Source organism: Fundulus heteroclitus, chromosome 3 (assembly GCF_011125445.2).
Source record: "Fundulus heteroclitus isolate FHET01 chromosome 3, MU-UCD_Fhet_4.1, whole genome shotgun sequence".
In the NCBI taxonomy this organism is placed as follows: Eukaryota; Metazoa; Chordata; class Actinopteri; order Cyprinodontiformes; family Fundulidae; genus Fundulus; species Fundulus heteroclitus.
The window spans coordinates 40,612,502-40,626,311 of NC_046363.1; the positions used below are offsets into that span (position 1 = coordinate 40,612,502).

The 13,810-nt window shown below is 40.2% G+C and overlaps 1 protein-coding gene across 1 annotated transcript in view; it reads left to right on the top strand.

Moving 5' to 3' along the window:
• Nucleotides 1-652: 652 nt before the first annotated feature.
• The window catches only part of si:ch211-113g11.6 (Sema and PSI domain-containing protein), a 58,986-nt gene continuing 45,828 nt past the window's right edge, over nucleotides 653-13,810 (top strand). Inside the window, exons 1-2 of the mRNA XM_036135395.1 lie at nucleotides 653-1,026; nucleotides 13,482-13,621. Of these exons, the coding sequence (XP_035991288.1) occupies nucleotides 948-1,026; nucleotides 13,482-13,621 (219 nt within the window). The 5' untranslated portion in view covers nucleotides 653-947. The remainder of the gene's footprint in view (nucleotides 1,027-13,481; nucleotides 13,622-13,810) is intronic.

Below are 13,810 nucleotides of genomic sequence, written 5' to 3' on the forward strand. Positions count from 1 at the left end.
GTGACATCATCCAGGGGGGGCAGATCATCTGCTATTACCATCTAACATAGAAAGTACTCCTGGATCAATGTGAGCTTCTCTGCTTTCTTGGTCTCTGCTCTGTCTTCTCTAAGCCCCAGTGGGTCGAGGCAGATGAGCGCTCACACTGAGCCTGGTTCTGGTTCTGCTGGAGGTTCTCCTCCCTGTTAAAGAGGAGTTTTCCTCTCCACTGTCGCCTCATGCATGTTCGGGGATTGCTGCAAAGCCATCAACAATGGGCTCTAGGCTCTTTCAGGAGGAGTGAATGCTGCTTGGAGAGACTTGATGCAACCTGCTGAGTTTCCTTAGAGAGGAAACTTTCTGACCAATCTGTCTGGATGATTAGACTGAATTTGACTTTGGAACGTGCCTTGGGATGACATGTGTTGTGAATTGGCACTATATAAAGACTGAATTGAATCTAAATATGTATTTATATTTTATTTATGTGGATTTGTTTATCTTTCTCCATGTTAAATGGACTCAAGTCAAATGTGTGATATTACCTCACAGACAGAAAGAAGTAAACATCAGAAAATGAGATCACAGTGTCAAAAACAACCAAAACCAATAAAAATCATATTTAATAGCAACAGGTATGACGTGCGATGCTCCACACACACCAGTGAAGGGATTTACAGTGACTTCCATTACCCCCAGCTGGGATTCCTGCGCCTCTGCTGAAAAGCGACACTCCCCCGCCCCGTTTTTTCGCCTTCTCTTTCTGAGGTGGAGCCTGATACCCCGACTTTACCGACCGCTGGCGAAGGAGACGGCGGAGAGAGAACCGGGACCGTCAAACGTCGGTGGCTCTGGGACGCGGCAGATCGGGGAGTAGACCTCATAAAGACGGCTTCAGGGAAGGAATCTGGAGGGTTGAGCGTGTAAAGCGAACGAACCGAGAGTGAAGGGCATATCCACACGAAGAGATGAATTATTTTATACTCCTGACAGTTTTGGCCACGGTTGTTACCGGGAAGTCACCTCGGCTGAAATTTACTGTGCACGGTAAGACATTTATTATTATTATTATTATTATTTATTTTTTTGTTACAATTTCATAGATTTAGCCTGATTATTCGGCTGAATGTTAATGTCTACAATTGTATTCCTTCACGTCGTGTTCTTTATGAGTTGGATGTGATGGATGCGTGAATGGCTAAATGGTCGGAGGGATGGACAGCTGAGTAAATGAACCAGTGGAGCAAACACCTTAGCTGATGCTCTGGTGTTTTTCCTCAATTCGACACATTCAGACTCTCGTTTCTTTTTCTGAGGAAAAGCTAAAATGCAAACGGCGAATTAATAACCGGCGCTCTTAATCATCAATTATCTCCATCATCAATCAGGATGTAAATTACGCGTTCCCACATTCAGGGCCCAAACTATCTATTAAATGCTTTTAATTACGTTTGCATCTTTATAGCAAACCAAAGTCTCTATTAACCGTGTGTTTAGAAAATACACCAAAATGGGTTTAAGGTTTTCTTTGAAAGCCTTTGCAGTAGTAATGTTGGACCTATTCATGCAACTTGTGGATTTTTTGTTGTTGTTCCTTTTGAGTTTAATTCCTTTGAATCCACCTAAAATTCATCGTCTGGCAGTGCCCAGGTCAAATGCGCTTTATTTTCGCTCCTCCCGTACTGTCACATCCTCCAGGCGCACAATTAGATATTAGGACCAGAGGCGCTGAAAAAAGCAGCCTCCTGTCCGCCGAAGGGTGGTCCACGGCGCCGCTTTGATCCAGAAGGCTGTGTCTTTTTAAGAGCGGCCGCTCATGGCTGGAAAGCGTCATTATTTTTGATATACGAGCCTTTGGAGGTTGACACGTTCATTGTAGCTGCCGTGTCCTTGCGGAGCTGCAATGCGGGACGCGGCATCTGCTTCACACTGCAGCAGAGGAATCAGGCTCAGGAAGAGAGGAGGCTGCCGCGCAGTCAAGACGACGGAAAGGCGCGCAGCCACACGCACGGAGGCTGAGGAAAGGGCGCACGGACGGACAGCAGAGCGGGGAATGGAAAATTTCGAGCCCCAGTCCCCGTTTTCCATTCCGCTCACGCACTTTTACGCCGCACACAGACCTCTAATATATTCAGCAATCAATAGCGATGTGGCTGCGTGTCAAGCTATCTGGATCCGTATCGCTCTCCTCCCTCCGGATAGAGCAGCGCACACAAAAACGCATCAGAGGATGACGTCCCTGGACGTGCGTGTCATATCAATCAAACTCGTTGTTATGCGTTTCCAGACGCAGGCACACACACACACACACCGCGGAAAGCAGGTAGAGAACGTCACACACAATCCACGAAAGCCTCAGTCTGCCCCAAGGCCCACTGTGATGTTGTCATTTGGCTCCCTTCATCCAAATGAGGACATTGTGGAGATTTTCATTCCTTTCACACGCCGCGCTAAGGCGAGTTTGGGCTCTTGAAAGCTAGACACATTACTCTGCATTCAGCTCTATTACAGTAAGTGCATCAAGCCACTGGGTAAACTAGACCTCTCGCAAAGCTCTGTGTGTCACAAACAATTATGAGAGAGCAATAAATTCAACACCAGTGGCAGGTGTGCTTTTTGGAGCGGTACCTTCATTAATGCGCACAAATGGACTCAACCGCATTATGTGATGCATAAAAAGGCACCATAAATAAAGAACGCTAGAAACAAACAAGCGGTACTCATTGCAATGTAAATGCTAGCTTTATTGATTGCATTATGGGCGTCTAGAGGAAGCAAACCAAATGCTATTAACCAGGATTGATAATAAAAATCATAAAGTGTTAAAATGATTAGAGTATTACACAAAGCAGAAGCACCTGGGGTGTCTAGACAATTGATATTTTGATGTAACTGATCGTAAAAAAAAAAAAAAAAAAAAATCTTAAAGATGCTTGTTTGTGTTAACCTGGCCAGCCAGGCTGATCATGTGTAGCGCTCTGCACATCATCAATCTGGGTCTGCTCCCATCAAATCCGTTTGGGGGAAGGAGGGCCGTGCAGCAGAACTCTCCGAACTGATTGGACGAAGCAACACTTACCAAAGGTTGGTTTCATCCAGTCACGGTATCAAATTAAAACGTAAGCGTCATTAGAAACCTCAAGAAGGTAAGCTAGTCAAGGCGCTTCGTGTTGTTCTTCTTTCGAAGATGAAATTGTGGATTCTTACAAAACAAATGTCACAGCAGCCGCTATGCGTGCGTCCTCCTGCGCTGTCATGTTTATGTCTGTTTGGCTGAAGGCTCGTCGGCTCTTGCTTTCGTCGCACCGATATGTCCCACTTTAAACTATAATACTGCAAAGGGATTGGCCCAAACCGTTTTTGGTTCGGACACAAACGGTTGAAGCTGGAGCGGTACAAGATGGATTCTCGTGTGTCTGTGAACGTATAAATAGAGCAAGAACTCAACTTGCAGGCAATGTTGTGTTTGTGTCAGAATGGTTGGAAATTGGGCCATTTTCATCTTCCTAAGCTGGCCCACAACTTCCTGCTACAGCAATGTAGAGATGTGCATTAGATTAATTACACACAGGCTGATGTTTTCAAGTCTTTATTTCTGTTAATCATAATGTTCTTCCTCTTACAGCTAATGGAAACACACATTTTACGATTAGAATATAACATCAGACGAGTAATAAAAGTGTTTGCTCCATGAAAAGTATATTTAATCTCTGCTTAAAAACTGTTATTTTCAAAAGAGCCTCATCGGAATGCATGTTGTAATTTATTAAATACGACTGTGTGTGGATATAATTTGCAGTCCGTTTTTGTTTTTTTGCATGTACAGCTGAACAATAAACGTACCACAACATCCTTATAAAATGTCCCGAATAAACAAATGATAAGCATCAGAGCATAAGAAAAAGATGTATTAATAGAATTTTAGTTGAGTCCAAACTGACACCCAAGAATATAAAATCACAGACCTCCTACATTTCCTTTTGATCTATTTTAACTGTAACTACAACGGCTTTTTTTTCTTAGAAAAAAGCACATTAACAGAATAAAAAAATATTACAGTTAAAGTACTGTAGCTTTTAGTTTTTAGCCAATACAGCATCATGTTCATTTCATTTGTTAATATCTCATCTGTTGCATTTGAGGTTGTCGCTGACACTAATTGTGTCGTTACCATGCAGTTTGCATCCTTTCTGTGCGAGCTAAAGGGCAGAGGGCCCGTGATTGAGCCTTGTGGGATGCAACTCTTTTGTCTGTTTATCATTGATCTTAACAATTTGTTCTCCACATTAGTGTGTTCTCTATAAAGGTTGGGGTCCTTTGCTCTTTCAGGTGTTCTCTACATTGCTGGGTCTATGAGAGCATCAATTATTATCATTACATTAAAAAAAAGCATTAGTGAGCAGATTTGCTGCGTGTTGTTTTCAGCCGTATTTGCTCTACAGAAATGAGAGCTGGTGTAAAGGTTAGCTGAGATAGCCTATTTGATAGTGGTTACACTTTACTTTTTAGGGCAATATTGTTTGTGGGAGGCCTTGTATGCAGTGACAGATCTAGTGCAAAAAGGCTGGGACTTTTTAAGTAGTTTTATTACCGTCACTTTTATTGCAATAAAAAACAAATGATGTTGTGAGAAAACCTTAGATCCGTGTGATCCACTCCTAGTCTGCCTCAGTTGTAGTTAGGAACGAACTGCTGCAATGGTAACGACTCTCTCCAGTCAGTCTGGAGTCCTTAAACATCTTTATTCTGATGATTATAAACCAAATTTGACGGGAGTGTAACAAAATAAGATGACATTTCCTCCAGGTGTGTGGAGATCAGGGTTACACAGAGCTATCCTTCCTTCACCTGTTCCTGCACAATGCTGGTCAGCTGGCTGAAAGATGGCTCCTGCAATTTACCTCTTGCTTACAAGAAAGAGAACTTTGTCAGTTTGTCTCCGTTGCAGTCCTTCACCCCACGTCACAGCCACATCTAGCTCCTGATTGGTTGTCGCTGCATGACAACACACTAAAGTTCAGCTTTTCCAACTCCAACAACTGTCGATTGCATCCATCGCAGGTTTCGTGTCGCGTAAAGCGAAGCCACTCTTTAATCGCCAAAATCACACGTTTTGCGTTGCTAGAATTGCTTCTGTGGCTTCGCTGCTGTGTGGCACCTGTACGCAGGGATATGTTGTAAATCTGTCGCCTGGCCTGACACATTTGCAATCAGTGGGAATTCACCTTTAGCCTTAAGGGCAATTTAGAAAGACCAATTAAAAATTATTCACACTCATATTTTTGGACTGACAGGGTAGTACATGTAGATAACCCCACGCATGCACAGGAGGACATGCACACACCTTCTTGCAGCAAGGCAACAGTGCTACCAACTGCACCGCTGTGCAGCCCTAAAAGATTAGAACAACATTTCAATATGTTGTTTAGACATAACAGGAATATTTGTTAGTTTTATGTCTTTAGTGAAAACACTTATACAATGGCAGACACTTTGGTTGAAATATGTGTTATGAATACTGTGAAACTGGCATAAAACTTCCTAAAAATCCCATGCAGGTGACTGTTAGGTAGTAACTTTGTTCTGTTATGGTCAACGTCCTAATGGAAGTGACTTTCAAGCAACAGAGTTCTGCATTCATTCTGTTCAACAACTGGTTGCTCTATTTTCTCTGGGCGCCTTTCAGAGATGGACAGAATGGGCTTATAGCTACTCTGAGAGCTTTTTCTTAGGAAATGGTGCCGCTGAAAATGGAGTGAGTGGCAGAACCATAAGAGTAAAACTCTATGCAATGCAAGCAAAACAGCTCACTGGTGTATGCTAAAAAGCCTCAGGGGTCTAATAGGACGGGCAGAATGGCAGAATAAATATCTGAGGCAGCTGCTGCCATGAGTTCATTATTTGGCTTTATGCATAGTCATATAAACCAGCCGTTGCCAATGTGAATATTGACAAGTGCAACTTGAATCATTGTAAAACTAAATGGCAGCTTTTCTGTTTCACATTTGTTTTGATCTGTTAGTGCAAATTCTTCTTCTTGTCTCTTTTTGCTGGTGAACCTGCTTCAGGATTAGGATTTGGATTAGTCAACCAATAGATTAAGTAGAGGGGAAAAACAGGCTTGCTTTGCTGAGCACTGTCACCTTTGGATTAGAGAAAAACAGCAAAAACCCAAAACACAGACAGAGGAACTCAATGACACTGAAATGAAAAATTATAAAATGAGTAAAAAGCTGATAAACAACAGGCCTTGTGTCCTTTTCATTTCTGAAATTTTGTGTTGACACCTCATCACCCATAAAATTATTAATACATTATAAGTATGTGAAACTAAAATTTGTTTTTTTAATTAGCTTTTTAAATGGCAGTCTTATCCATCTTGCTCGCAGTGTGTTACTGTCTGATGTTTCTTTGAGCAACTAGAATTTAGTTTCTTTAGAAATGCCTCACTAATTTCAAAATGTTTTGACTTTAAAGAAAGTGTTGTCCAAAAGCGTTAAGAAAGCCTTCCTTTGCTGGCTTTAAGGACAGCTTTTCCAGCTAAGTAGAAAGCGAGTCTGATTGTCTTAGTATGTGAAGTTTTTTTTTTTTACAATTCAAGGGTATTTTCCCCAGTAAGTACGTTTAAATATCCTGGAAAGAAGACAAGGAAGCACACAACAACCTACTTGGGGAGAAATATTTGTTAGTAGAGATCAACATCAAGTATTGTCTTGATAAATTCAGATTTAAAATCCCTGTTTTCCACATATTTCCAAAATATATGCAGTATTTGCATCAGTAAAGCAGCTGTTAAATTCATTGTTTATCCTGATTTTGCTGTCTGCATGATCTTTGAATGACTATTGGGCATTTGGAGATCAGAGAAAGGAAATATGGCCATGGAGGAACATTTCCACTGAAAACTCAGATGTTTCTAGACTATTTTTACATATTTTACAATCCTCTGGTCTCAGAAAGTCAGAAGGAACATTTTTTATAATATTCCTTGATTGAAGGCATTATTTTCCACTTTCAAAACTGAGATATTCTCTGACATAAAGTCAGACATTTGCAGGTGCAGACTTGCCATGAAAGCCTCAAACGTCAAAAAGATGTTGTGCCGGTCTGCAGAATAGACGGCTCAGACAGTGAAGAAGATGCTTCAACATGACCGCATCAATTCTGCACCAAGGCGATGTTGTTCTGATACAGGAAAACAGCCTCGATGCACCACTTACACTTTGGAAAATATCCATATGCACATCTACTTGTACTTTTTTTTTGCCTGTCTTTATACTTTATTCAGAACTTTTTTTCTGATAAATTTCAGTTGTTTACTAACAGAGATCTGACTTCTTGACAGAGAATATCACAGCCTTTTCTTAGAAAAATGTGAAATAATTTTTATATATCTCTGAGTCTTTTGGCAGAAATGTAATCCTCCGTGGCTGCATTTTTTTTCTTTGATCTACAATGGTCCTAACACTGTTGTATATTTCTGGGATGCACCCCCAAGAACAAAAAATCTCCCAACAAGAAGGTTTCCACAGGGCTGAATGGATGCTGAGAAAAAGTCTGTATTCTGCACTATTTGTCCTATTCCTTTGTTTCAGTCGCTCCTCAGCATTAAGGTCTAGGTCTTAATGATGCATTACGTAGCCGCTTAGAACTGCAAGTGCAATACCGGCAACATTTAACATCTTTTTCAGGTACTCAAACTCAGAAATTCAAAGGCAGGAAACATTAAGAATGCTAAAACAGAAAAGGCTGCTTGTGGAGAAGTTGGAGTATACTTTTAAATAAGCTATCTAAATGCAAGTGTTAAATTCCTCATTCCCAGGCTTTACCTGTTCTCTATATAGCATATTTATGAGGGTAGCTGCCTGGTCAAATTAAAACTTTGTTTGCCATTCACTGTCATAAAATAAAAAGTTACTAAAACAGGTGAAGGCAAACTGCATAAATATATGTAGATGATGGCAGTTAGTGTTGTAAATGCAAAAGTATTCAACCACAACCAAAACTTTAACACATTTTAAGGAGGAATTTTTTTCTGTGATAGACCAGCACCAAATTGTGCATAATTTTCAATTGAAAGGAAAAGGTTAAGAATAAATACTTATTAATTTATTTTACCTCTAATTTTTTTTGTCTGTGCTCGTATTCAGCTATGTGAGGCAATCTTCTTACATTAGATGGGCCCAGTCAACGTCTAAATCTCCATCTAAACTTAAAAATGTATGTTTTCCAATGTTCTCCATCTAGTCTGATTCAGCTTGTTCTGATTTGCAAAGAATAATGTACATAAATGTTAGTGTTGTCATTATTTCTAGAAAGAAATCTGTTTCCATATGTAAAGTAAGTCTCCTCTCAGACTAAACTTTGTTCAACAAAATAAATAATTGAAAAGAAAACAGTTTAAGCCTTAATTTGGCAAAAAATACTTGAACACTTTCCAAAATCAGCATGAAATGGAAAGGTATTAAAAAGTGCCACAGAAACATCTAAGAAGAAGATATGCTGTAATTAAAATATATCGTACTGGAGTGCTGAAAAGTCCTGTTTTTTAATAAATGGGTCAATTGTGTTCCTGGAGTTGATTTCTAGGCTCAGAAGTCAAAGTCTTACCGCAACTCAAGGAGAAATATTAATAGATATTTAGTTCTCTTGACAATTTCAACAAATGTTCTTTAATTTTTCAGCCACTTAACTCTTACCTATCCTAAACTAAGAGATTAAGCAACAATTGTTGTGTTAACCCGTAACAGGCAACTTAGCAAAGACCTGATTAATTTGGATCTCTAAGGTTCTGGTACTTTTGTGTGTCATAACTTTATAAAACTGGCTTACAATAATGACTTTATGAGGGATTTCAACTCTAAGGGAAATACACACAATATAGTTATAGAGTATCTATGGGGAAGATGAACGATAAAACAAAACTTTTCTGCTTTCATCAAAAAACGTTGCTGTGTAAACGGAGCCTTAATTCCTTCTATCTTTCTTTCCAGTTTGTGGTTTTTGCAGACCCTGGCCCACATTAATCTGTAAATTCATAGGGAATGCTTTGTATTTGACAGTTTTAAAATGAATCTAAACAATATATACAGTACATCTGGACAGTTGAGTCTGAAAAATTATGGAGTTATTAGAAAATACGTATAAATTTAAGGTGCAACTTCTCTATGCTGATAATACGTCTTACTCTAATTGTCCTTTTTACACTAACTTTAGTGTTGTTATTCTATTCACTTTCTGTTCTTGTTAAATGTGCTTGTTCAGAGTTTCACCTTAACCTCCTGGCCACCTATACCTGGGCCATCATGATTATCACAGACCCCAATTTAAACTGCTATAGGTTATAAGACCATATCATTAAAGTGTTTGCTTACAAATGTATGCAGGGCCTCTTCATAGCATAAAACATTTTCAAAAGTTTTTGTGACTTTTCTTTTTAACTTGACTGAAATCATTCAATTTATTTGAAGGTATAAGTGGACGATTCTTCTACAAATGTAGGTAAGAAAAGTCACTTTGTGCATAAGACCATCTTACCTACTCTTCCGCCATCGCGGGAAAGAATCTCCCAGAATCTGGTCTTATTTCTCTCTTCTGAGGCCTTCTTCTCATAAACCTGCAAGACAGTTTGCTTCTTGCGACTCTCTGCCGTTTCCAAAGCATACGGAGCTTTGAGATTCTTGTGAATTTGTCTCCCCCCCCCGCCTAAAACTGCCAAGGCGAACGCTACAAGAAATCTGTTTGTTTGACTGCTACATGTTTTCCGTAAAAAGGGTGTCCTTTGGTATCTCTCGTCTCTTTCGAAGAACAAGTTTCATCAATTAGATTCCCGTCGACGAAAGAGGCCGCTGTTTCCATAGAGACGTAGCTGGTTGGCTAGCAACCTGTATCCTCTTCTCTCTTCATCCTGGTGTTGCTGTCAGACTGAACGTCCTTTTTTTTTATTACAAGACTGAACAGCAAATCTAATTTATGGAAGTAATCACTTGTCTGATATGTAAGCTGAATACAATGAGATCTCCCGAAACACCTCCCAGTGAAATAAACACAGACGTTTGTTTCTGCTTGATGCGAACGACAAGTCTTAACAGTTTAAAATAATCATTTTAGGGCTACCATCCTCTTGCCGAAGGCCAGTAATCATGATATGTAGCAAAATCTCTCTCTCTCTCGAGATGTAACTCTTTTTGGAGCTGCTCACATATTTCACATAGCAGCAGGGGGTTTAATGCAACGGAAAGCACAGTTGCAGTGTAGGTAAGTGTGATTCCGAGATGCCCAAATGTTCTTTGGAGCCTTCTGGAGGTGTCTGCAGTGACTGGAAAAATCATGTGGGCAAACCCTATCACATATTCTCTGTGATATTTACGCTCCCACCACATGCCCTTTTCCTCCAGCACCCCACTTCTCTACTTGACTGGCTTGTTGCTTGATGAGAAACCAGAAAGGGCAGTGATGTTGGAGCTAATGTTCCTGTAAATACGGCCGCTTCCCTTGCAGGAAGTACTCAGCTGATCCCATATATTGCTGGGAAATTTAAATGAAAATTAAAACATCGGAGGTTTGGCGATTTGCCATGAAGATCTCAGGACTATGATTTACCTGTAAGAGCAGCTTAGGCCGGCTAAATCTGGATAATCCTTTTATTATATTTTTGAAAAAAAAAATGCATTTTGGCTTCATGCAATAATCTTTTGTTATTGCGTTGAAAATCTACTTTGTGGTGAGTGATTTATTTCCTGTGATTTGAAAGTTGTTATTAAACTGATTTGAAAAAACAACCCAGCATTTGCCCTCTTCCTTGTCCCTATGTTGGAGGTTTTTAGCTGTAGTCCTATTTACAGTGCAGATCGGAAATCTTACTTACATTCTTTTTTTGCATGAACTTAATGATGCATTTTAATAATGTTGGATTAGTGATAAACAGCTTCAACATGTTTTAAAGCAATTTGGTGCACAAATTTAAATTTATTGTGGACATTCATCCACACAGATTCCAAATTACACATTCAGCCGGAGATATTTTCATACACAAGCCAGCTATACTTCATCCAATATTTTTTAGCAACTTTAACTCTGACTGCAAACTTTTTGGGGCCATTAAAAGGGTCATAGCATAATTCTTGCTGGATTTATGACAACTATTCAAATGGTAGAGCTCTTTGAAAGGACATGGGGCCCAACTTTGGGCAAAGTTGGGCCCCATGGAAGCTGGAAGTCACCCAAAGCAAGTCTGGATCTGGGTCATATTTCTTTGGCCTTAGTGCCAACTGTCAATCATCCTCTGTCAGTTGTATTATGGCCTTGCCTAAAGAGTGTGGGATATTTTATTTATTAATTTGACCCATATTTTACCAGGTAACAATGACCCTGCCAAGATAAGAAAGGTAAACTACCTTCCAATTGTTTTTAACTGGAACATTGCAGCTCTGGATACTGGATCACCGGAACCACATGCAGATCTGAAGCAGAGAGACGAGTGACAGAGAAGTAGGGACCGGCCAACTTGTCGGGGGTTATTCCAAATGTGAAGGGGGGTGGGGGGGGGGGGGGAACCCAGGGGAGATCTGTGAGCAGAGGATCCTCATGAGGTTGTAGAGCAGACGAGTGACCATACTTTGTTAGGCAACGCTGGTCAGAGAAAACAGAGAAGGTTAAAGCTTTTCACACCATTACAGCAACAGGATGGTCCTGGTAGAAGAAATGGTCCAGCTTTGGTTTACACGAGGTTCGCTGTTTGAGTTCAAAATCCAGCTTTTATTGACAGTGAGCTGACAGGAAGGGGGGGGGGGGGAGACAGGCGGCAAAGCGCCGCGGGTCGGAGTCGATCCCGGGCGGACCGCGTTGAGGACTAATATGGTTCGCGCTAACCGCTAACGGTTCGCGCTAATCGCTAACGGTTAGCGGCTAACCGCTTGCCAAATCCGGTCGGGAGAAGGGCGAAAACATCGTTTCCACCAACAAAAGCCTTCAGAGCCGTCCTCTGATGTTCTTTTAATGAAACAATATCAGGTAGATTGGACAACACAGAAGAAATAGCAGCATCAATGCTAACGCTTGCTTCCTCGATGCGAGCCGCCATTGTTGTTGGAACGCTTCTCCGCTACGTCACATCCAGGAAACACCCGCCCTGCGTCCTGATTGGCCAGACCATAAATTTGGTTGGGGAAATCACTTTCAATGAGCGATGTCCCAGATGTATGTGAGTGGAGCTAGGCGGAGTGAGACATGCATCTGGCTGTTGTCAGGTTAGAAGAAATGTTCACTGTTTGAGATTCAAAAATCGGGCAGGCTGAGAACAGTCAGAAGTTAGGCAAGGGTCAATAAATCAGAGAGTAAGAATGAGGAGGCAAAGAGCAGGGGTTCAGGCAGGAACAGGGTTGTGTTCTCGGCTTGACTTGAAATGCTTGATTTCGTCTGCATGAAGCTTCAAATGATCTGGCCCTTGTGCCGTGGCTGGAAGGCGCTTTTATCCTAGAGCGCTCGAGTGGAGATAATTAGACAGGCACAGGTGAGCACGGTTAAGTGATTGAGTAGTCATGGATAAGGAGTGCAGTGAGTTATGGAAAACCTTTCATAGGAACGGTCAAAGTGTGACATGAAAACTGTCCAGAAAGAGGAATCATGACAGGGTTACGTTAAACAGCTGGAATGACTCCTACCACCAGAAAATCAACTCATTTATATGTTGGCTACTCTACATTGTCTGATAAGAAAGCTTGTTCAGAATTCTGCCATGAACCTCATGATAGTTTCAAAACAACGTTTGGTTTCCCCTGTAACTTGCATATGAGAATTTAAATAAATATTAGCTATATATATATATATATATATATATATATATATATATATATATATATATATATAGTAAATAAATGTATGGACAATCAGGACTCTGTGTGGATTAGAGAAAATCCACAACAAATTTAATGCAGTGCTTGTTTATAAAATGTATGGATGTTGTTTGCTGAGTCATCATTCCAACCAGGAAAAAGAACATTTCAAATGCGTCAATAAATCAATAAATCATCAATCAATCAATCACATTTTATTTATAGAGCACCTTTCACAGAGCCAAGTGGAACATAAAGCGCTTTACAGAGGTCAAAAACAAAACGACAGACATAAATCAACTAGAGCCACATAAAAATGATCAAAGTAATCAAACTGAAAGACAAAACAATAATGATAATAATATTGATGATGCTAATATGAATAGTAGGGAAACACTGGAGAAAACACACACATCTATCTATCTATCTATCTATCTATCTATCTATCTATCTATCTATCTATCTATCTATATATATATATATATATATATATATATATATATATATATATATATATATATATATATATATATATAGATCACCTGTTTTGTTGATACATCATGCTTTACTGGTATTAAACTTTGTCCCAACATCTTTTGATGATGTAATAAAAACTATTCTTACAGTTTGATCACAACTGGTCTCTCTGCTTTTCTCTCTCACACTCAGAGCATTTCAGGTTCCACTTCACCAGACCTGAGAACTACATCAGCATGTACCACCAGGAAGGAAGTGACACGCTCTACGTCGGCGGCAGAGCAATGATCTACGTGTTGACGTTCACCGACAGAGGGGTCCGTGACATGCAGGTAAATTTCGCCCTGAGCTGACTTGGCTGGCTTGTAACCAGGTTACAGTTATTCTTTAATATTGTTTAACCCCAATCATGGCACAGTTTAGTTGAACGAGGGATGAACTCAATCAGCATTCAAGTCTGCAAAAACCAAGAGAGGCAAATCTTTATTTTTCCCAAGATGATCTTAAGTGACTTGGCTATG